Source organism: Pinus tabuliformis, chromosome 1_1 (assembly GCF_031772625.1).
Source record: "Pinus tabuliformis cultivar Carrire ecotype Pingquan chromosome 1_1, CPIR1, whole genome shotgun sequence".
NCBI classification, from domain to species: domain Eukaryota; kingdom Viridiplantae; phylum Streptophyta; class Pinopsida; order Pinales; family Pinaceae; genus Pinus; species Pinus tabuliformis.
This window is the reverse complement of record NC_142297.1, coordinates 206,768,383-206,790,824: the sequence shown is the minus strand read 5'-3', so window position 1 is coordinate 206,790,824 and position 22,442 is coordinate 206,768,383. Positions and strand designations below refer to the sequence as shown.

The window sequence follows — 22,442 nt, the reverse complement described above, 5'->3', positions numbered from 1 at the left end:
AACCTCTCTTGTATTTATATGATTCACTGGGCATGTGTGCCACACATTTTAACTGCTGGCCGACCTTGACAATTTGTCAAGTAAATACAAATAAATTCATATTTCCATAAATACTTGTCGGAATTAGATGACCTTTAGATCAATCCTACACCTCTTGACAAGAGGAATCTAGGAAAAATATCAGCTGCCATAAATGAGTTGACCCACATGGAGTTTGGCCCTATTTGCCAATTTCAACACTCCCTCTCAACTAGGGAGAACTCCATCTGCAATCTGTCGGACCGTCACTACTATTCCAACCATCAAATGCACTGCCCTTCACTGCTTGGCCCTGCTTTGCTATGCTCGAACTATGAAGAAGAAGAAATGATTGAGGATGTATCATACCATCCTTCCCTGACTCGAAGTCAGTCTCAGAGTGTGTCATACCACTCTCATTGATCTCAGATCAGTATCATTGATCCCAGATCAATGGAGGTCATCCTAGCATAGGGAGTACGGTAGATACAACGATGCGTCCATCGATAGTACTACTAATGGTCCCTAACCCCATTTCCCTACTCATTGATCAGATGAGAGGTACTTCCCATGAGTCCCAGACTGCATGGGTAGGATGCTTCGACAGGAGAATGAATCATCCTGTCCAACAATTGCCACATGAGAACTAATTATCCTAGCCCACAGGAGAACTAATCATCCCGTTCCACAGTCGCCACGGAGAACTAATCATCCTGGCCCACAGGAGAACTAATCATCTTGTTCCACAGTTGCCACAGAGAACTAATCATCCTGGCCCACAGGAGAACTAATTATCCTGTTCCACAGTCGCCACGGAGAACTAATCATCCTGGCCCACAGTAGAACTAATCATCCTGTCCTATAGTCGCCACAGGGTGTCACAGGGGAAGGTTGAACCTTTCACCCTGTACATAGTGCACCAGCAGGGGATGGTGAGTCGCCTTGTGGTCGCATGTTGCTCCAAGAAGTACCCCGCGCCCCTTTGAAGCTCCCAAAGCTCAATACATCATACTCGACCGTCATAAGAGGGTCTCTGAACGACACCAAGTCGTTCTCGGAAAGTTAAGAATTTGACCTTTCCCAAGGCTTCGTCAAAATGTCGACGACCTGTTCATCTGTACTGATATGTTGGAACCTTATTGCTCCCCGCTGCACCATATCCTGAATATAGTGGTACCTGATATCGATATGCTTGGAGCGATCATGAAATACAGGATTCTTGATAAACGAATCCTGCTCTGGTTGTCACACAGGATCACGGTGGTATCCAATGTAAATCTAAACAACGCACTGAAGAGCTTTCGCAACCAGATCGCCTCACAAGAGGCCATACTAGCAGCAATGTACTCTGCCTTGGTTGTGCTCAAAGCCATCTACTTTTGCTTCCTGCTCATCCAGGATATCGAGGCAGATCCCAAAGAGAGACAACACCCTGAAGTGCTCTTTCAGTCCACCACACTGCCTGCCCAATCAGCATCGGTATATCCAAGTAGTCTCACATCTCCGACAGTGTATCTCAACCCATGAGTGATTGTGCCACGAAGATATCTGAGCAGATTCTTGGCACCAATCGAATGTGTGTGGTGAGGCTCAGCCATATGTTGACTCAACGTGTTGACTGCAAAGCATATATCCGGACAGGAGTTCACTAAGAACATCAATGCTCCGACGAGTAGATGATACTCGGTAGCATTTCGTAAAACAAGTCCGGTAGCACTATTGCTTAACTTCTTGAAGTCAAGCTCCATCGGGGTATTCACGGACTTGCAGTCCACCATACCGAATCTCTCCAATAGAGGGTCTGCACTTGTTAGAAAGAGGTCGTCAACGTATAGCACCAGTATGAGAGGTTTGTCATCTTCAACCTTAAAGTAAAGGTTAGGGTCGACTTCACTCCTAGTGAATTCCAACTTCATCAGGTAGCTATTGATCCTCTCATACCACGCTTGAGATGCCTGCTTTAGCCCATAGAGGGATTTCTTCAACCTGCACACGTGAGATTCTCGATCATGAATCTCAAATCCTTCAGGTTGCTCCACATAGACCTCCTCTTTGATCGAACCATGCAAGAACGCGGTCTTGACATCCATCTGATGTAGGTTCCATCCTTGCGAAGCAGCAAGGGCTATGATCGAGCGGATGGTGGTATATTGGGCAAAAGGTGCAAATATCTCGTCATAGTCTATAACTTCCTTCTGAGAGAAGCCACGAGTGACAAAATGAGCCTTATACTTTTCCGCACTTCCATCAACTGCATGCTTTATCTTGTAAAGCCATTTCGAAGTGACAACTGCTTTGTCCTGGGGTCTCTGGACCACATCCCATACATTGTTTTTCATGATGGACTCATATTCCTATGTCATAGCATCCTTCCGTACTTGATGCTTGACAACTTTTGCGAATGACGAAGGCTCATTTTGGATGATCGTGCTCATGATGGTCAAGTATCCCTGATACCTGGTCGGCTTCTTACTTTCTCGAAAGGTTCCCCTGAGTGCCCTTCAACATCATCAAGTGCCCCCCTTAGCCATGAAGGCCTCTTCCTAGAAGAGGAAGGCTCTTGCGGAAGGGGATTATTAGGATCCATAGGTTCTTCCACATCAGGCATCATCTCATCTTCCTTTTCCTTTGGTTCCCTGGTGTCAGCTTCTTTAGATTCCCTTTGAGTAGGAAGATTGTCAACTTTGCTAAGAGCCATATCTTCGTCAAAGGTGACATCATGGCTAATCTCGATTTCTCTTTGACCAGCCACATAGATTCTATAGCCCTTAGTGTTTTTGCTACAGCCCACGAAGATTCCTTTCTTTCCAGATGCACCCAATTTATTCCTCTTCTCTTTCGGCACATGAAAACATACTGGACTTCCAAAAATTCTAAAATGAGATACGTCAGGTTTCTTACCAGTGAACATTTCTTCGGGAGTCTTGGAACCCAATGCTTGATGAGGGCATCGGTTTTGAACATATACGGCGGTATTCGCAGCTTCGACCCATAGAAACTTCGGAAGTCTTTGATCGTGAAGCATAGCATGGACAACTTCGACAATTGTACGATTCTTCCTTTCCGCCACACCATTCTGCTAAGGAGTATGTGGTGTTGTAGTCTCCCTCTTAATGCCAACTTCTTTGCATAAGACATGGAACTCATTGGATTCATACCCAGTCCCATTATCAATCCTTAAGATCTTGATTTTCTTTTTGGTTTGATTCTCGATCAAGGCTTTGAAGTGACGAAACCAAGTGAACACTTCATCCTTCTATTTCAAGAAGTATTTCCAAGTCTTGCGAGAATAGTCAACTGTAAAAGTGAGGTAATATAAATATCCTCCCAAGGAGTTCACAAGCATCATACCTGATATGTCTGAGTGAACCAACTGCAATATATCGAAGGTCTTGCTTTGGCTTGAGGGGAATGGTCCCCTTTTGAGCTTCCCTTCGGCATATCCCAGACATACACCTTCTTGCTCTACTCGGAACTCGGGCATCCTTGTCACCATCTGTCTTGCATTGGGTAGAGCTTTATAATGAAGGTGATCAAACCTCCGATGCCATAGTTCGAACTGAAGTGATGTGTCACAGACTCACAAGACATGACACCCAGCGGACTTCCTCCGACTTGATATAATGAATCGACTCGAAACCCAAGAGTGAAAGCTTCTTTAAATTTTTTTTTCCATACACGTACCTTGCCATCGATGAAGGTTACCTTGTAGCCTTTGTCTTCCATTGTCGAAACGGACACCAAGTTCTTTTTGAGATTAGGTACATATAAGACTTCTTGCAAATGAATTGTATTACCCTGATTCAATTGAAGAGTGACATTCCCTATGCCTTTCATGGGATATTTTGTGTTGTCCCCAAGAACAATTTCTAGGTTGGTCTCCTTCTCTATCAGATTAGAGAGAGCTTCTTTGAAACCAGTGAAGTGCCTTGAGGCACCACTATCAATAAGCCAATTTCCCAGCGTGTCCGGGGGAGCAGTAGTAGAGAGGGTTGCTGGTAGACAATATTCATCTTGCTTATTGTTAACAACGTAAGATTCATACATGGAGTTTCTTGCCTTCTTGAAGGGTTGTCCTCTTCCTTGATTTCCGACATTTCTTTTACCTCTACCATTGGACCTGCCATTCCTATGATTTCCTTGAGAGTGATTTTGATCATCGTCATGGTGTGAGTCCCTTTTATCAGGGCACTCCTTCGCATAGTAGCCCATTTTATTGCAATTGTAACATCGTCATTTTCTTCCACCCTTCGGTCCAACGTTTCCTTTGGACTTAGCCCCATAATTGTTTCTTCTTTTAGTATGAGAAGAAAAGGCAGAGGGATGGCCTTTAAGTGCAGGAATTTCTTGCTCTTCCATCCTTGTCTCTTCTTGAATACAACTAGCCATCAATTCCTCAAATCTTGGGATGACATTATTGTTGAGAAGAGTAGTCCTGAATATATACCATTCAGGTGACAGTCCTCCAAGAGTTGTAATAGTCATTTCCTTGTCAGGAACTACTTCCCCAATAGATAGGAGATCATTCCTGATCTCGGTGATCCTTAAGAGATATGCTTGCATACTCTCATCTTTGCGCTTTTTAATTTCCTTCAGCTTATTTCTAAGGAACAAAACTTGATTTGCATCATTAACTTTAAATAAACTCACCAGTCTATCGTAGATTTCCTTGGAGGTTGTCAGCTCGGAAACATAAGTCACCAGGTGCTTGTCGATAAAGCCCTAGATGATCTTTCTTGCTTTGACTTCTCCCTTTGACCACTTGCTTTTGGCAACAACGGATGCATTTGATGGAGGCACAACAATATTGCCTCTTACATGGTCCAACACTTCCTGATCTTCTAAAGTTAGATCGAGAGACATCTTCCGTCCGTGATAGTCAGACTTCTCATGGGGCTTGTCTTTGGCGGGGAAGAGCATTGAGGACCCCATGAAGTTTTTAGGATAGCCTTGCCAACCTTCTCTTCGGTGATTGCTCTTGCTCTTGCTCTTGCTTGGGCTTTTTCTTCACCTCAACTCTGATACCATGTTAAATTATGGTATGTTCTATGCTTAGAGCAGTTTACTTCTTTTCTTCTTATTAGCCACAGATTAGCAATCACATATACATTAAGTAAAGTGCAGATAGAACATTAAACGATCAACAGAAAACAAGCCAAGACAAGAGACACAAGATGTGGTGGCTAGCCAGGGACAAACCCCAATGCAGGGAAACCCTTTGATCAAATCTTCTTTTATCTTCAATATTTCAGCAGAGAGAAATAGTGCAAAATCAGAATTTTGTAATTTTATATTAGCAACAGTAAACCCTAGATCAGCAGAGTCAAACTTGGTCAAACGAGTTGAAATTGACCTCCAATATGCATGGTCAATTTCTGGTTAACTAGACCTCGAACAACTTGAAGAAACAACCCTTGAACAGCCCCAAAAACACAGTCAAATTGCTGTTGACTGAAGTCAACCTGCTGCCCAAAACTAAGGCAGTCAAAGCTGGTCAAACTTGTGGACGGATTGCCTCGATTTTTGTGCCAAAATCTGCAGCCTGCCTAGGAGAGGCAGCCACACCAAAACTGCACCCTTGATGAGTCAACGCTTGGTCAACGCAAGTCAAAGAGACCTTCAGTAGCTTCTGCGTCCTCCTTTCCCTAATGCGTCCTCCTTCCCACGTGTAATGCGTCCTCCTTCCCACGTGTGAGCTGCTCCTTGTATAACCCAAAGCTAAGGAGAGAGAAGAATGAGTGAGATGAGATGATGAGAAAATGAATCAACCTCTCTTGTATTTATATGATTCATTGGGCATATGTGCCACATTTTAACTGCTGGCTGACCTTGACAATTTGTCAAGTAAATACAAATAAATTCATATCTCCATAAATACTTGTCGGAATCGGATGATCTTTAAATCAATCCTACACCTCTCGACAAGAGGAATCTAGGAAAAATATCAGCTGCCATAAATGAGGTGACCCACATGGAGTTTGGCCCTAGTTGCCAATTTTAACAGAAGACGATTCAAAATAAGCACACCATAAACTATCACAACACTGCAAAGCAACTTAATCAATCACATCCAATAGGTTCAAAGAGCTAGAACAAATCATAATTGTACCAAATCACATATTACCGAAGAGATTGATTGCATCATAGTGAGCCGTATGTGACATGCTTCCATGGATCTCGTTGCTTGTAGTGGAGGTAGTGGTGTGAGGTGTGGAGGATGGGAGAGTGAAGAAGTCATCTTGCTGCTAAAATCTGTTCTAAAAGAATACTGTCTAACCCTTGCTTTGTCTTTTAAATCAGCATTTACAAAAGCTCTAAGGAAATCGATTTATCCTTATTACTGGTGGATGAAAGCAAGAAAAAGAGGCCAAATTCTGTCACCCTTTTTCATGGTTTACAGCTCAGTTTGCTGCTGTTTTAGCAGGCTCCTCTCCTGTTTTAAATTTTAATCCTCTTTCCAGCCTTTATTACCTTTGTCTTATCCCCTAGTCTGCTGGCAGCTTTCAAGAATAATTTCCATGTTTAAAGTTATCATTTAAAGCATCAATCAACCACTTAAATATGTCAACCTATTCCATTTTAGAGATCAGTCACCAGATAGGACTAAAATGCTTTTTGTGCAAACAAAGTTGGCAAAAGCATTCCACTTTAATGCTTTCAGCTTTTGTGGATTTAACTTTTATTCTTATACTAAAAGATAAAGGTGAGTTTTAAGCTTTACTCGACAAAAGTAGCATGGTAAACTTAACATGTTTGCCAGTCAAGGATGAGAGGGAGAGTTAGAGTTAGGGTATAAAAGACTTTATTTAAGGGCTAAATTTATGCTATATAGAATTATCACATGCCAAATATACCCAAGAGGTCAAACTAGGTTGTGGAGTGGTTAAATTTAGCTTATGGAGTCAAGATTTGAAAAGTCAAATGTGGTGAGAATAAGCCCTAAACATAACCACTTGAATTAGGGTTTTGGCACAAGGCAATTTTATAACCCTATGCAAATGGAAACTTTCCAAGAAGCTGCCATGTGCTACATTGGAAGAGCGATTTCTCTACTAGATATTACTCTTGAATCATTACTCTTTCATCCTATGGAAACTGGAGCAACCCATCATTGCCCGCTTATAACCATGACATTCAACTTGTACTTGTCATACATAGAACCATTAATTATAAACACGTCCAAAAAAGTAGTTTTCCTTCAAAAAGTAAAAAGAAAAAAAGTGTGAAACACTAACCACAGAAAGATGGAGCATTGATCTATCTTTTTAAAAGGAAAAAGGCAAAAAGTAGGCAAGATTGATGATATTGGATTTCAGAGATCTGTGGTTTGTGCTTTTTGAATTTTTGACCGGAGAATCCACAGTAGTAGAATTTTTACACCAAAAGATTGATGATCTCGCATGTAGGTAAAAGCAATTTCATTGGACTTGCTGTTTTACAAGGAATCTAAATATGTGCTCATAAATGACACACAAGCCTTCAAAATCACATTGCTAAAAATAGCGAGTGACATGAAACTACTTGCAGGTCACTTGAAAAATGCTCATCAATATAGTGAGCTCATGAGGAACAATAATATGTGAAAATATTCAACTACTCGAAAAAGAGAACTGCTAAAAATAGCAGGTTTTTTTTTCTAAGTCTAGTTAAAATGGCTAAGCATCTTTAGTCCTAGGATTAGAAGAAAATAGAGATGGAGCCCCCTAAGTCTTTATAGGTGTAATAATAGAATTCTTTGATCTTGTAGTATATGGGGGCACCTAAAAATGAGGTGCATATTTGTGTCTGGCTTGTAGATAGAACCCTTGGTAGATCTTATTAGATTGTGGTAGATGGTGCTCTGTCTCCATCCAGAGTCGATGAAAGCCGACTAGGAGCTGTCTTGAAGGGATCTTGAGCGAGTGTATCCAATATCTGTACATATAAAAGGGACGAATGATGATGCCATCTTGTAGCTTCAAAAATTGCTTTTGTTAAAAGGACATCTTCGAGCCCAAGATTGCTAAAGGTGAGGTCCAGGTGATCAGAATGCATAATCAATAGATATCCTCTCTGATAGCCTAATTTGGTACTTGTTTAGTTGGCAAGAGACAGCTTGGTGCTTCAAGTTAGAATTTGAATGGGGGGAGGCATGCTAGGGAGATAATCATTAATTGGAGAAGCTAAGACACCTCTGTGAACCAACCTCATGCACGACTTGAGTGAGAATCCAAAGTGAGAGCCTCCGAGGAATAAAGTGCAAGGTAGGAGTATCTCTCTTCATGTGGCTGAATCTCTAAGAGAACTGAGTCTATGAAGGAAAAAGACGACGTACAAAATGACCTCGAGTCAAAATGGGTTGACATTGAACTTTGGTTGAATGATGGGTTGCGAGATCATTCACTTACGACGGATGATGTGCCTGATAAGCAATGTTTGGACTCTCTCCATCTTGGCCCAATGTGTCTATAATAAGATCGACCTCCAGATCTCGAAGCCATAGAGAATTGTAGGTCTGATAATCGTCTCCATGAGGTGGAGTTCGGAGGAGATGTCTTAGAACTACCCTTGGAAGCATTGTCTCTTGACGAGAGCGAAGGAACCATACCCTTTACTGATCTGAGACTCGAGGCCTTGTCGCATACCAAAATGAGGTCCCGTGAACTATACTCCCAAGTAAGTGTATGTTGTAGTAATTTCAATTTTTGTCTCCCTGTGGTAGAAATGTAACTATACAAGCTCTTGGTGGTAGAAATGTAACTCTACAAGGGAGCTCTTTGATACATTGAAGATCAAAACCTTGTTTTTACCTAGGTTTACCATCAGGTGTTAAAGGTCACAAAAGTTGTCTTATTGTTGATCTATTTTTCTAGGTACTCACGGTAGAGGCCAACAAGACCAAGTCGTCAACAGATAAGAGCAGGGACATCAACACTTGATGTAGAAGACAACCACCATCGTTTTAGATATGCTTATGGAGGAAAGACTGTAGCTCATCAGTATAGATCACGAAGAGGGTCAGAGGGGGGCACTCTTGTTTTTCATCAATGACATTTTGAATGAAGTCGGAAAGGATGCATGCCATCTTGAGGTGCCGCAAAACTAACTCACAGTCTCATGATGGCTGCTAAGAGGGTCTTAGATATGCTAATGTCGTGGGGTCTTTGAAATAATGCCCCCCCTCAGAATTGTGTAATTGTAAACCTGCAAAGAGCAATGACAAGCCTCCTCAATAATGTCGTGAAGTATGAATATGTGATTAGTTGTCTAGTAGTTAGGGTGGAAATGTGCTTGTCCAATAGGCTTGAGATGGTAGCTATCCAACTCCTTAGATGGCTATTGGAGTAAGACCACGACATAGAGCTTGGAGAATGTATGACTGATCATGATAGTTTGCTAGCTATTTGGATCAAAACTACTTGCTAATTTGTGGATTGGATGATTAATGTGTCTTGTCCAGGAGGGGGGAAGCCTGAACATACTGCATGGTTAATTAATTCAGTGATATGGGTCTCAAGGGACTAGATGCCATATTTAAGGAATTTGGTGTGAAGCCCTTCCTCACTGGTTTCTCTGTTGGTACACAACTTTGACCTGTCTCCTAATGTCTCACTTTGAGAAAAGGTGGGGAGGTTGTCTAGATATGTCATAAATGGAGGTGGTGTGGGAAAACATGGTCAGGGGGTCAAGGTCAAGCAGGGTGGCGTGGTGTCTAGGAAAGGTCAAGATCAGGGGAGATGGTGTGGTGCCTAAAATATTGCAAGGGCGTGATCAACCCTGATCTAGAAGATTAAAGGTACCTCATTGTTTTGACTAGTGTAGAGAAGAAAATCAACATTGCTAAAATAAGAACAAACACTCATGATCTCCATGGTTCAACAAGGCTTTGGACAATTGTTAAAACATCATGAGTTGAAAGAATTTGTCATCTTTGTGACACTAAGACAGTTGAAGATGAAAAACACTTTCTCTTATAGTGTCTTGCGTACATCCACATTAGGTCACAATTGCAAAATATTTGTTACAATACCATCCTTCCTAATCTTTTAAGTCATCAAAACTATGGCAATTTAGGCATGCTACTCTTAAAGCTTTGGAGCATAGAAATAATATCTAAAAGTAAACCAAGTAATTCCATTATATATATTTAGGGTCTGATAGACCAAATTTGTTCTCAGTGGATGTAAACCATCATTGTCGTCATCATCATCATCATATTCGACAATCTGATTGGCTGTAGAGGATGGTACCTGACTCTATGTTCTTCGTTAGGAAATTGAAACTATTGCTACTTACTGTTGAATTATCCTATGAAAGTATCTATAATAAAATCTTTTATTCACAACAAAAATTATAATGAAATCTTGATACTTTTTTAAGGGTAGTTCACGGACACTGGGTGGCTGCTACATCCACGGGAAAATCCAAGTAGATCAACCCAAAGGGATCTACCCATCGACTAAACAAGTAGGGCCTAACCCCAAGGGCGTCGAGGAGATTTGACCCCATGACCTCCCAATAGTGAGGTACTTAGCAACGATAACTCGACCAACTGAGCTAACCCTTGGGGCTAGTGTTGCGGGGGAGCGCCCCCCCGGTCTCGTTCCCGCTCCCAACTCGCGCTCCGAGCGGGAGCGGCTTTGGAGTGCGCTCCCTAAAAAAAAAACGCTCCCTACCTTTTCAAGAGCATTTAGCTTTTTTTGCAAGAAAAAATTTGCAATAATGTTCCAAATGCATTTTTTTTCAAAGAAACAAATAAGTTTTGAGTGGGGTAGCTTAATGATCAAGCCTATGGCCCTAGTATTGATATGCGATTCATGGTAATGTTAAATTCTTAAAGTAAAAGTGACATTCTCCTTAATCTTCATTTTCATCCTTTTACTTAAATTTTTAACATTACCATGAAATGACTCACGATGTTTGAGAGTGGTTCCGACCTTATTGGATTTCATATGGAGAAAGTAGAATTTTAGATTTCATTCAAAATCCAGCAGACTTATTAGTTTTTAGGATTGGGGGATTGCAATGTTTCCATTGAATTTTTTCATGTAGTAGGGTATGGAACTCCTATTTAATCAAGAGCACCAATCTCTTTATGTACCTTGATGTTAGTGACATTGGTTGTCAAACTCCTCTATCATGACCCTCCTAAAATTGTACGCATCACTCAAACAAAATCTTGATTTGACATGCTATGCTTTTTCTATCTTATGTTAATGCTTAGAGGGTGATATTAATGACAAGGATCCCTATACAGATACAGAGGTAATGACAAAGATACCTCTGGATATTAATGCTTAGAGGGTGATATTAACGACAAAGATCTTGATTTTCCAACAAGACTAAAAAATTAAACATTTCTCGTGGTGGCAAGAGGCCCAAGCATAAGAAATAGATAATAGATTTACTTTTCTTTTCTAGTTTCTAGTAGTTTTTATAACTATTGACTCTTTCATATTTATTATGATAATTTTTTAAACAATATATGACAATTTAAGTTTGAAGTTGGCAATTATAACTCATTAGTAATGAATTATGAATATGATGCTTCATGAAAGTTGAAAGTTGTTTCATTTCATTTCATTTTATAACATTTCATTTCATGTTAGATATTATTTGTTGTAATGGTTACACTTAGCTTACAAGTACAACTTTGGTGATCAGTGATGATAAATGTTATATATTGAATTTTGAAAGCTTGAAACTTTAAGATTGATGAATCATGAGACTCAATATGTTGTATGTTACTATGTTACTAACTTGTGGACGTGGTTGATGAAGATTATAACTTCTAGATGATTGTTGTTATATGGTTCAATCTATGTTTTTTTTTTAATAAATTGTTTGGGTTTGTATATCTAATTCATCATTCTACATGTTTTTGTTGACATATATGTATCAAAATATAAAAAGTATATATATTATGTAAAAAACGCTCCGGGATTCGCTCCCAAACCTGGAGCTTCTGAAAATGTCGCTCCCGCACCTGTTTTTGCTCCTGCTCCCCGCTTTCGCTTCAGCTCCCAAGTAACACTGCTTGGGGCTATGAAGTCTTGATACTGTTCCCTCAAGAAAAACATTTAAGTTGTCATTACCTTGATATGCTTCATTTCAGTGATTCAATTCTTAAATTTCTCTTCAAAAATAACTTTCTTGCATGCTTGTGCATATAAGCGTCTTAGTTTGTTGCTGTAAAAAATCATAATAATAACTTTAAACTTGAAGTAGGAACTCCTTGTCAGAAAGCTGCATGCATTTGAATTTTGAAGATGCTGTGGGAAAAGTTTTAAATTCTCAAGATTGCCTGTGGCCATTTTAATTGTTAAGAATGGAGGTTCTTCACCGCAGACTCCAGAGAGGTGCAATGTTACAGAATTGAAACAGAAGTTATATTCACATAAGAAGGATTGTATATCACGACTATGACAACCACACCAAATGTGCTTGGCGTTGCCTGTTGAAAATGTAGCGAGAAATTGATTCCTTGATTTGTGCCTTAATTCAAGGAGTCAAATTCAAGTTCCTTCTTGTGCATGCTCAAGTTCCTAAAAATTAGGAGATTCCCTAAAAATTAGGACGAGCTATGATGCAGTTAACTAATGTGCTCAAGTGGAAGGATGAGTTACTTGTCTTCTAGTGTGAGTTGATTGAGGAAAAGGTCGAGTGGTAGAGTTTCAGATCTTTAGATTCGAGACAAGATGAATTGCATGTGAGTCTTCACTTAGTTAACTCAATCAATCACAAAATCATTCCTTAAATAGAAAACTCACTAAACTTAGCCTTTCAAATTGCTATAAAATTTTTGTGTGAGCTTGTGAGAGAAAGAAGCCAATGGGGTTTCTTGTGCGAATTGTTGAAGGAGGAAGATCCCTTAGAAGTGTGCATAGAAATAGGGAATTTCCCTATTTAATAGGAGCCAGATTTGCGCAAGGAATTCGAGCCTCTAGTGCGCATAGATTTAGGGAAGCAGGGTCAGCATCTTGCAGGTTGTTTCAAGCCTAGACTAAGGCTGAGAGGTCATTGTATTCTCTATTGAAGCAAGTGTATTTGTAAGAGATCTATTGCTCATTCTTCTTCAATAATATTCTCAAGCAAGCGAGGGTTTTCCCAGTTGGGTTCCCTAGAAAAAATTGTTGTGTTCTCTTGTGTGATTTGTGTACTTATTTCTGTTCTATTCTGCTGCAAATTTCGTAGAGAAATTCTGTGTTTATATGAAAAGAAAGTGTCTTTCAGATTGTTCATATTAGCAGATCAGAATTTCATGGACTTTCTACATTGCCAACAGGCATATATGAAGCATGAAGCATCCATAGTGGTTTTGCTTCAGTCCCATCTTCTGAGCACAAACAGTATATTGTGGATAGAAGAAGGAGAGCCAATGTCAAAGTGAAATGCGGAAGTGGAAGGAGAAATGCGTAGCCAGAGAAAGGCACAATCGACTGATTCAACCCATTTCTATGCAACAGTCTATTAATTTGACAGTCTAGATTAACTGTCAGGCAATCTGCACCCTCAGTGAGTCTGGCAACAATGATGTAAACTTTATGGCCTGCAAAATATGAAATAAAGAATGTCTAAGAGTTAAGTATGCCTATTGGTATAATTTTGAAAAAACAATGTCAAAGTGAAAATGCCTATTGGCATTATTTTGACTCCCTGTTTATCTAGTATTCTTGGCGCAGTCTTTTATAATGTGGAACATGCTCGATTCTTATATTCCATGGAGCATGTGTGCAATAATCATCATTACCATATTATATGTTGATCAATTTATTTATGTTTCCTACTTGTTTCAGATAAAGTTGTGCCGGTGATGCATTTGTATATAGTTGCTCTCATGACTTGGGCATAGTTTCTAATCACATTTCTTTGAATACCCAGAGAAACTGTAACACTAAAATTGAGATGCTTCCATTATATGCTGTTCCAAAAAGGAAGACACTGATTTTCTATATATTCTGATTTTTCTGATTTGCAATAAAGTTGGCCACTTGCTTTACTGTTTACAGCTAAAAGTTGGCCACATGCTTTACCATGGAGATATGTAACGTGTTGTTTTGTTCTTTGCCTTCCTCTTCTAGGCTGCTGCTCTGGATGCCCTTATGGAGTTTGCACGACAGGAGAAACAAGGGAAATTTGAAAATAGGATATATTTGAGGTTTCTTGATTCTCTGGTGAGTGTGTTTTTATTATTTCCAAAGGAAGAAACATTTAAAGTTGGCTGAACTTTACTTACTAAGGAATGACCACTTGCCTTTGTTTAGCTCCTTTTTTATGTTGTAAGTTTGTAAGGTTTCAAGTGTACATTTTAAGTGGTTTAATCTTTAAAGGATTCATTTTGTTAAGGCTTTCCATAATGGAAATATGGATGCAATTTGGCTTATGCTGTCGTTAACTGATATTAAATGACTGGCATACTACAAGTTTAAATGTGAATACAATATTTAAGCCTCAATGGTGTACAGTGCATGTTCAGTGTGTCCTTACTAACATGAAATCTTTGGTATAGGTCCCTATTCAATGAATGTTCACCAACACAAAAGTGTAACCTCTCAGTAAAAAAAACAGTGTATTGATACTGATCCTCATGGCTTAACTTTTCCTGGCTAAAAATATTCTGAAATGAGAAATGAATCAAATTAATTATTTGCTACATCCAGAAAAACTCAGCAAGATATTCTTGAGCTGGAATATGAATTACAAAACTGAAAGATTCCCAAAACGTGTAAGATTCATCAACAACAGAAATGAAATGAAATATATTGATCTTCACGAGTGACCAAAGAGGTCAATAGGATTGGGAAAACAGCAATAAGGATTGGTTAGAGCATCTTTGTAAAAGTCGTAAACATAGGTTAAAGGAAGCTGAAATAAAAAGTAGATGATAAGATGGGAATGTTAGGATATTACGACACATAGGAAGTAGTTAAGTATAACTTGGTCTAGTGTAGACTCTAGAGTTAGGTAAAATGTGTTTCTTTACTATGTACTTTTGAAACTTACAATCCAACGGTCACGATATGTAGTGATCCGCCGGTTCATTCATTCCTTGGTATTACCGACACTTGATCCATGGCTTAACACCCGATTGGTCCATAATCTCTATTTAAAGAGCATGGACGGTCATTTGTAGGGTAACTGTTCATGAGAGAAGTTTATGTAAATTTTCATTCTTTTATTAATAAATTCCCTGAAGTGGCCGCGTTGGCTCAGGCCGTGAACTGTTTCCCTTTTTGAGGGTTTTAACCACGTCAACAATACTGGTGTATTGATCTGTGATTTGTTTGTGAGCGGTGTCCTTTGGTGTTCTGTCTGAGGAAATTACCCTGTAAATTCCTACATGGTATCAGAGCTATTTGAGGGCCGCATCTATTGGTGATCCAAATTTGAAGTCGGTAGAACTGCATCCGACTGCCGTTTCCTAGATCTACTGTTTCTGACTGGTTTCGGGCCGAGAGGACTGCTCTATTGTGTTAGGAGCATTTGTTCCAGTGAGGAACCCCTTTCGTTTCACGCGAAAAGGTTTCCGGTAGCCCTAGCTACGTCATTTTTAAGATCTGGAGGTATACAGTGTTTATTTGCAGTTTTTAGTTATTTTCTTTGTTGACACCTAATCCTCTGCGATTGGGTGAATTTATGTAAATAGTTAATTAGGAATGTGAACAGTCATCAGGAGGTGAACTGAGCAGTCACACCCTTTGTATATAACAATAACATACCTAATGAAATAAATCGAATCAATTTTACTGCCTATTGGAGAGTTACTGCCTAGCCTGACATGGTATCAGAGCTAGTTCTCAAAATAGTTGTAACTCCCTTCATTTTTGCTACTGTGGGCTGTACGCTGCTCTGAGCACTATCCACTGAGCACTGTCCTCTGTCGTTCTGACCTGAGCACTGTTCTGATTGACCTCTGTCCTCTGCGTTGTGTATCATTGCCTTAACGCATCTGTCCATATTCCTTTCCACTGCGCCACTGCGCTTTGTCCATAACGCTCTCTATAACGCATCTGTCTCTCATAAGCCGCAGCTTGTCTCTGACCGCATCTGAAACTGAATAGACAAGGTTCGAATCTCCATTATGGCGCCCATTCGCACCATTCCATTGAAACGCTGTGTTAACGCTGGATTGAACGCTGTTCAATTGGAACGCTGTTGAATTGACTGTGTATGGTGATGGTTATCAGCACGATTGAACGCTGTATGGTGATATGTTATATTGAACGCTGTCCCTCCCATACTACCGGTTCTCAAACACTTGCGATACCACAGTTAACCCCGCAATACCGCCTCTCCAAACCACTTTTGTCTGCGCATTCTCTGCTATTCCAGGGAAGCGATGTTAACTGAGACCAGCAATGGCGGGATGATTCGTAGACCTTAATTCCCAAAATAGGCATTTCTCCATGTATAACCACAATCTTGAACGAATCATCACACGATGATCTCTGCATCCCGATTGCACGTATGGCCTCACAAGTGATCTCTAAATGCGGTAGCTTGCGACCATGGTACACTGTCATGCTGTAGCACAGAAATGTTGAGAAATTTCGGGCTGGCTGAAATTGCGACCATGGTACTTCAAATACGTTTTCAATGTTGTTGTTTTTAATACATGCGCTGGCCTGACGTGAAGCACCATTTTTTGTTTTCACTTTCGGCCGAGATTCTGTGCTTCTGTCCCTACAGTTGGATCCGATTTGATTGCTGGTGCCATTCATATGTTTGATGCTTTGCCGAGGTTGACCGCTGTAAATTACAGTTCAAAGAATGTGCATGACCATGGTATTTATAGGTGAAGTTATATAAGATTTATAAGGTGGAGTTTTATGAGATTTATATAAGATTTATAAGGTGAAGTTTTATGAGATTTATATGATGGACTTATATAAAACTTATATGAGGTTTATGTGAGGTGAATTTATACAATGATGGATTTATATGAGTCACATTGTGGATTTGAAATCCTTTGAGAATGCTTTTTTGAGTACATTGGCAGAAGTATTTTTTTCTATCAGCAAAAGTTTTTTTTACAGAATGCATTCAATCATCTCCATGGTAGGAATAGTTCTCACTGGCAAGGAGAACTATCCTGAATGGTCCCGGATGATAAAACACACCCTCATCTTCAATGAGTTGTGGAAAGGAGTGTGTGTCGGAGAAGGAGACAAAGACCCAGTACAGCCACCTCAGACAAAGAGCTCGTCATTTGGGAAAACAAAAACAACAAAGCTTATGCATTAATGGCAACATCTATAAATGAAGAGGTGAGTCGCCATATTTCGTCATATTCAACTGCCTTTGAAGCCTTACAAAAGCTGAAAGAACTGTATGACTCACATTCTGCACTTGAAGTTGTTCAGCTCCTGATTAAACTCTTCGCTCTTGAACTGCAAAATAATGATCCTCTTGCTCTTGCATCTGAAGTAAAGTCTATAATGCACGATATCAATTCCACTAAGGTTGAGCTGGATATCCCTCTTATTGCTTTTCTCAAGGCACTCTATCCTACTTACTCCAATTATCTTGAGTCTTTGCAAGCAAATGGAAATCTCAAAGATATAACCTTTGACTCTCTTGTGAAAAAGTTTGCTGAAAGAGAGAAAGCTTTTGGAAAGAAGACAGCCCCTGAATCTTCTGAAGAGACTGTGTGCCTTGCTCATAAAGAAAAGCATTCTGCTCAAGATTCTACAAGAGGAAGAGGTGGATGACGAGGAAGAGGAAGATATTTCAGAGGCAAGGGGGGCAGACATTCTCAAGGAGAAAAGACAGATCTGCACTGCATTCGCTGCAAAAGAAATGGATCACATGATGCCTCTACATGCAAGCTACCATGGGACAAATTTGAGCAGAAAAGAAGCCAACAGAAAGGTAAAACTGATGATACAGACAAAGGTAAAGCACCTGAATCCGCTCACTATGTTGAGGCACAATGTAACATTGGAGTAAATGAAGATTTGTTTAATGCTTCACTTGCTTCTTGGAAAAATGATTGGTTGCTTGATTCAAGAGCAACCTGTCACATGACTCATAGAAAATATTTTTTTGAAGATTTCACTGACAATGTTGATGGAGCAGTGTACTTTGCAGATCAATAAAAAATCAAGCCATTAGGGCTTGGCACAATCAGGCTTAAACTGCCTGGTCTTTCAGAATTTCTTTTGGATCATGTTGTATATCTCCCACAGCTCAAGAGAAACTTGTTGTCCTTGGTCCACATCCGCCAGCAAGGTCACTCCATTCATATGTTTGATGGCAAGCTTGAGGTAAGAAAAGCATCTGACCACTCATAATAGAAAGGCTTCTTAAGCTGCAAGGAACATCTGCTCATGCACAACATTTCTCATACAATTCTCATCATGAAGAAGGTACATTTCCATCAAGTTTATTATGGCATGCTAGATTTGGACATTTAAACTATGACAGTCTCCGCTTATTGAAGAAAAATGGTGTTGCTGGTTTGCCTACAATTCCTAGAAAACTTAAGCAATGTGATGCTTGCATTCTAGGAAAGCATAGCAAACAGTATTTTCATGATTCACATTTAAGAGCACATAGGAAGCTTGAACTTATTCATTCAGATTTATGTGGTCCAATGCCTGTTCCTTCTGCAAATGGAAATAAATATATCATGACATTTATTGATGACTACACCAAAATGTGTTGGGTTTATTTATTGAAGAACAAATCTGATGCTTTTCAAACATTCAAGAATTTTCATAAATGGATTGAAAATGATGCACAATTTCATATTGGGTATATTCGCACTGATAATGGAAAAGAATATACATCAAATGAATTTGAAAACTATCTTCGCCAACATGGGATCAAACATCAAACAACTGTGCCTTATAATCCCCAACAGAATGGTGTAGCTGAAAGAATCAATAGAACAATCTTGAATATGGTACGATCCATGCTTTTCCTCAAAAATGTAAAGATAATGTTTTGGGCTGATGCTGTTCTATGTGCTGCATATATAAAGAATAGATGTCCATCTAATACTATAAGAAACAAGACTCCTTATGAATTGTGGTATGGACATGTTCATTCGAAAAACATCTCAGGGTCTTTGGTTCCACCTGTTATGCTTTGATACCAAAGGTACATAGAAACAAACTTGGTGCTAGAAGTCGTAAGTGTATCTTCCTGGGGTATTCAAACACCTCCAAAGCATACCGCCTCTATGATGAAGTAAATAAAAAGTTTGTTATATCTAGAGATGTAATTTTTCTTGAATCATCCAAATCTGACAATGTTGTTGAGCGGCAATTTGATCGCTTGGATAGATTCGCAAAAACAAAATCATTTCAAGAATTTGATAATCAGATTCCACATCTTCAAGGGGGGATTCCTATTCTAGATCAACATGTGGAATCTTCTTTTGAAGAACACTCTCCCCCGAATGAAACTCCAACAACGGATGATGCTTTAAGTGATGTAATTGATAGAATTGGGAGATTCAATCTTGATTCAGTCCCAACTCAATCAACAGAGCAGCCTGGACCATCTCAGAAAGGTCCCCCAAAGTGGCTGACGAAGACACTTGAAAGTGTTCATCCTGATGAAATTGGAAAAACAGGGAATAGAAATTCAAACCGACAAAATGGAGGTGATGTAGATGACTCTAATTCACCTGTTGATATGGATGTTTCTTATGATTGTGAATTGAACTTGTCTACAAATTTTGAACCAACTTCCTTTAAGGAAGCTGCTTCTCATGATGAATGGAAAGAAGCAATGCAAAAGGAGTATGATGCCCTCATAAAGAATGGCACTTGGAAGCTGGTTGATCCTCCATTTGGAACCAAACCAATTGGCTGCAAGTGGGTCTACAAGAACAAGTACAAAGCTGATGGTTCATTTGACAAGCACAAGGCTAGGCTTGTGGCAAAAGGTTTTGCACAGAAAGAAGGGGTTGATTATGAGATGACTTTTGCCCCCACAGCAAAATGGGCCACCATCCGGACACTCTTTGCTCTAGCAGCTCAGAACGGTTGGAAAGTCCATCAAATGGATGTAAAAACTGCCTTCTTGAATGGAGATCTAAAAGAGAATGTTTTTATGTCCCAGCTTGAAGGATTTGCTGTGAAAGGACATGAACATAAAATATGCAAACTTGTGAAGTCCTTGTATGGCCTCAAACAAGCACCGCGAGCCTGGTATGAAAAACTAACTGAGCATCTTCTGAAACTCAACTTCAATCATTTTGATCTTGATGATGCAACTTTATTTGTCAAGAAAGTTGGCAAAACAGTTGTATATCTTGTGGTATATGTAGATAATCTTTTAATGACAGGGAACAATGAAAGCTACATTGCATCCATAAAGAAGGAATTGGGGAAAAGTTTTGAAATGACTGATTTGGGCTTTGGGCTATGTTCATTACTATCTTGGCATTGAAGTAACTCAACATCCAAAATCCATATTTCTTTCTCAAAAGAAATACATTGGAGATTTGTTAAACAGATTTGGCATGACAGAGTGCAATCCTCTTACTACTCCAGTGGAACAAAACTTAAAGCTCACATCTATTGAAGGAAAGGAATTTGAGGATGCAACAAAGTATAGACAACTTGTAGGAAGTCTCAACTACCTTACTACTACCAGACCAGACATTTCATTTGCTGTTGGAATCCTCTCCAGGTTTATGCAAAAGCCTTGTGAGGGACATTGGTCTGCTGCAAAAAGAGTTCCAAAGTACTTGAAGGGAACTCAAGACTTTGGAATCAAGTACACACAGGTGGATGACTTCAGTTTGATCGGATACTCTGATTCAGACTTCGATGGAGACAAAGAAACTGGGGTATCTACTTCAGGATATGCTATGAGTCTTGGATCAGGAGCTGTCTCCTGGAGATCACGCAAACAATCAGTTCCAACAGATTCCACAACAGAAGTAGAATACGTGGCAGCAGCTGAAGCAACAAAAGAAATTGTGTGGCTCAGGAAAATTCTTGAAGATTTGCAGGTAAAACAAGTACAATCAACTCCACTCATGATTGATAACACCTCTGCAATAAAGTTGGCCAAGAACCCAAAGTTTCATGATTGAACAAAGCACATCAATACTAAATATCATCTGATCCGATATCATGTTGAGGCCAAAACAATCCATCTCCATCATTGTTCCACAAATGAGCAAATTGCAGACATCTTCACCAAAGTGTTTGGAAGAGAAAAGCTTGAAAGATTCAGAACGATGCTTGGACTCACCAACATCCCTTTAGATTAAGGGGGGGAATGTTGACACCTAATCCTCTGTGATTGGGTGAATTTATGTAAATAGTTAATTAGGAATGTGAACAGTCATCAGGAGATGAACTGAGCAGTCACACCCTTTGTATATAACAATAACATACCTAATGAAATAAATCGAATTAGTTTTACTGCCTATTGGAGAGTTACTGCCTGGCCTGACATTCTCTCTGTTTATTTTGGTTTATTTAGCTCTTTGTTTTTTTTTATTACCGGATCTATACCTTTCATTTTTGCGTATGCTCTTTGCGCCGCGACTCTGTGCGATCTGGGCAAATCAGTAAAAAAAAGGAAGGATCTTTTTCATGCGTATGCTTTTTTCCGCCGCGCCTTAGTGTGATCTTGGAAAATCAAAAACATTGAGGAGAATATTTAGTTTCCGGCTAAAGCTAACTTCAAGTCGTAAGGTTTGTTTTTTTCTTTTGTATGTCTGTGTTGGGTTTTGTGTTTTTTGTTTTGTAGGCAAAAAAAGCTTTCTCGAGTAAGCACGCACCCCAAGCTTCAGTGACTAAAAAAAAAAAAACCCCTTCCTCTTTTTAAAAAATTACTAACCTTTTAATCTAGCTCACTTGGTCGAAAGCTACTTTATGAGAGTAGAGGTCTTGAGTTCAAGTCTTTCTCTTTGTTGAGCTAATTAGATTAAGTTTGGAAAGGGGGCGGATTTTTTTTAAATATAACATTATCATTCATTCCCGCACTTCGTCGGTATCTTCAATGACTTTTCTTCAAAAAGCCATAACTTCTTCATCCGGAAGCGTTTTCAGAGCCCTTTTTTTTGAATCAGCCTAATTTTTCGAGATCTTTCCATTGTAACACTTAGTTTTAGCATCTATAGCTTCAATTTCTGTTAAAATGGAAAGTCCATGCCAAGTTATTCTTGACAGCACCAACTACTTTCAATGGTGGTTCTACATTGTGGATTTACTTAGAAGTAAATATCTTTATAGAATAGCCTTAGGCCAAGAAACCAAACCGAAAGATAAAGATAAGGCAGCCAAATGGGAAAATAGGCAAGATCAAGCATGTGGGTTGATAGGGATGTCTATTTCTCCAGACCTTAGATTCCATATTGCAGAACTTGATACTCCTGATGAAGCAATGAAACAGGTCACTAAAGTTTTTGGAATTAAAAATGAACTTAGAGCCCATCAATTCGAAAATGATTTGCTTACATTGGACCCCAATAA

General features: G+C 39.5%; 1 protein-coding gene across 1 annotated transcript in view; it reads left to right on the top strand.

The window, feature by feature from the left end:
* The window catches only part of EMB2762 (CCAAT-binding factor), a 266,353-nt gene that overhangs the window by 2,384 nt on the left and 241,527 nt on the right, over positions 1-22,442 (top strand). The window contains exon 2 of the mRNA XM_089388606.1: positions 14,079-14,171. Coding sequence (XP_089244732.1) covers positions 14,079-14,171 — 93 coding nt within the window. The remainder of the gene's footprint in view (positions 1-14,078; positions 14,172-22,442) is intronic.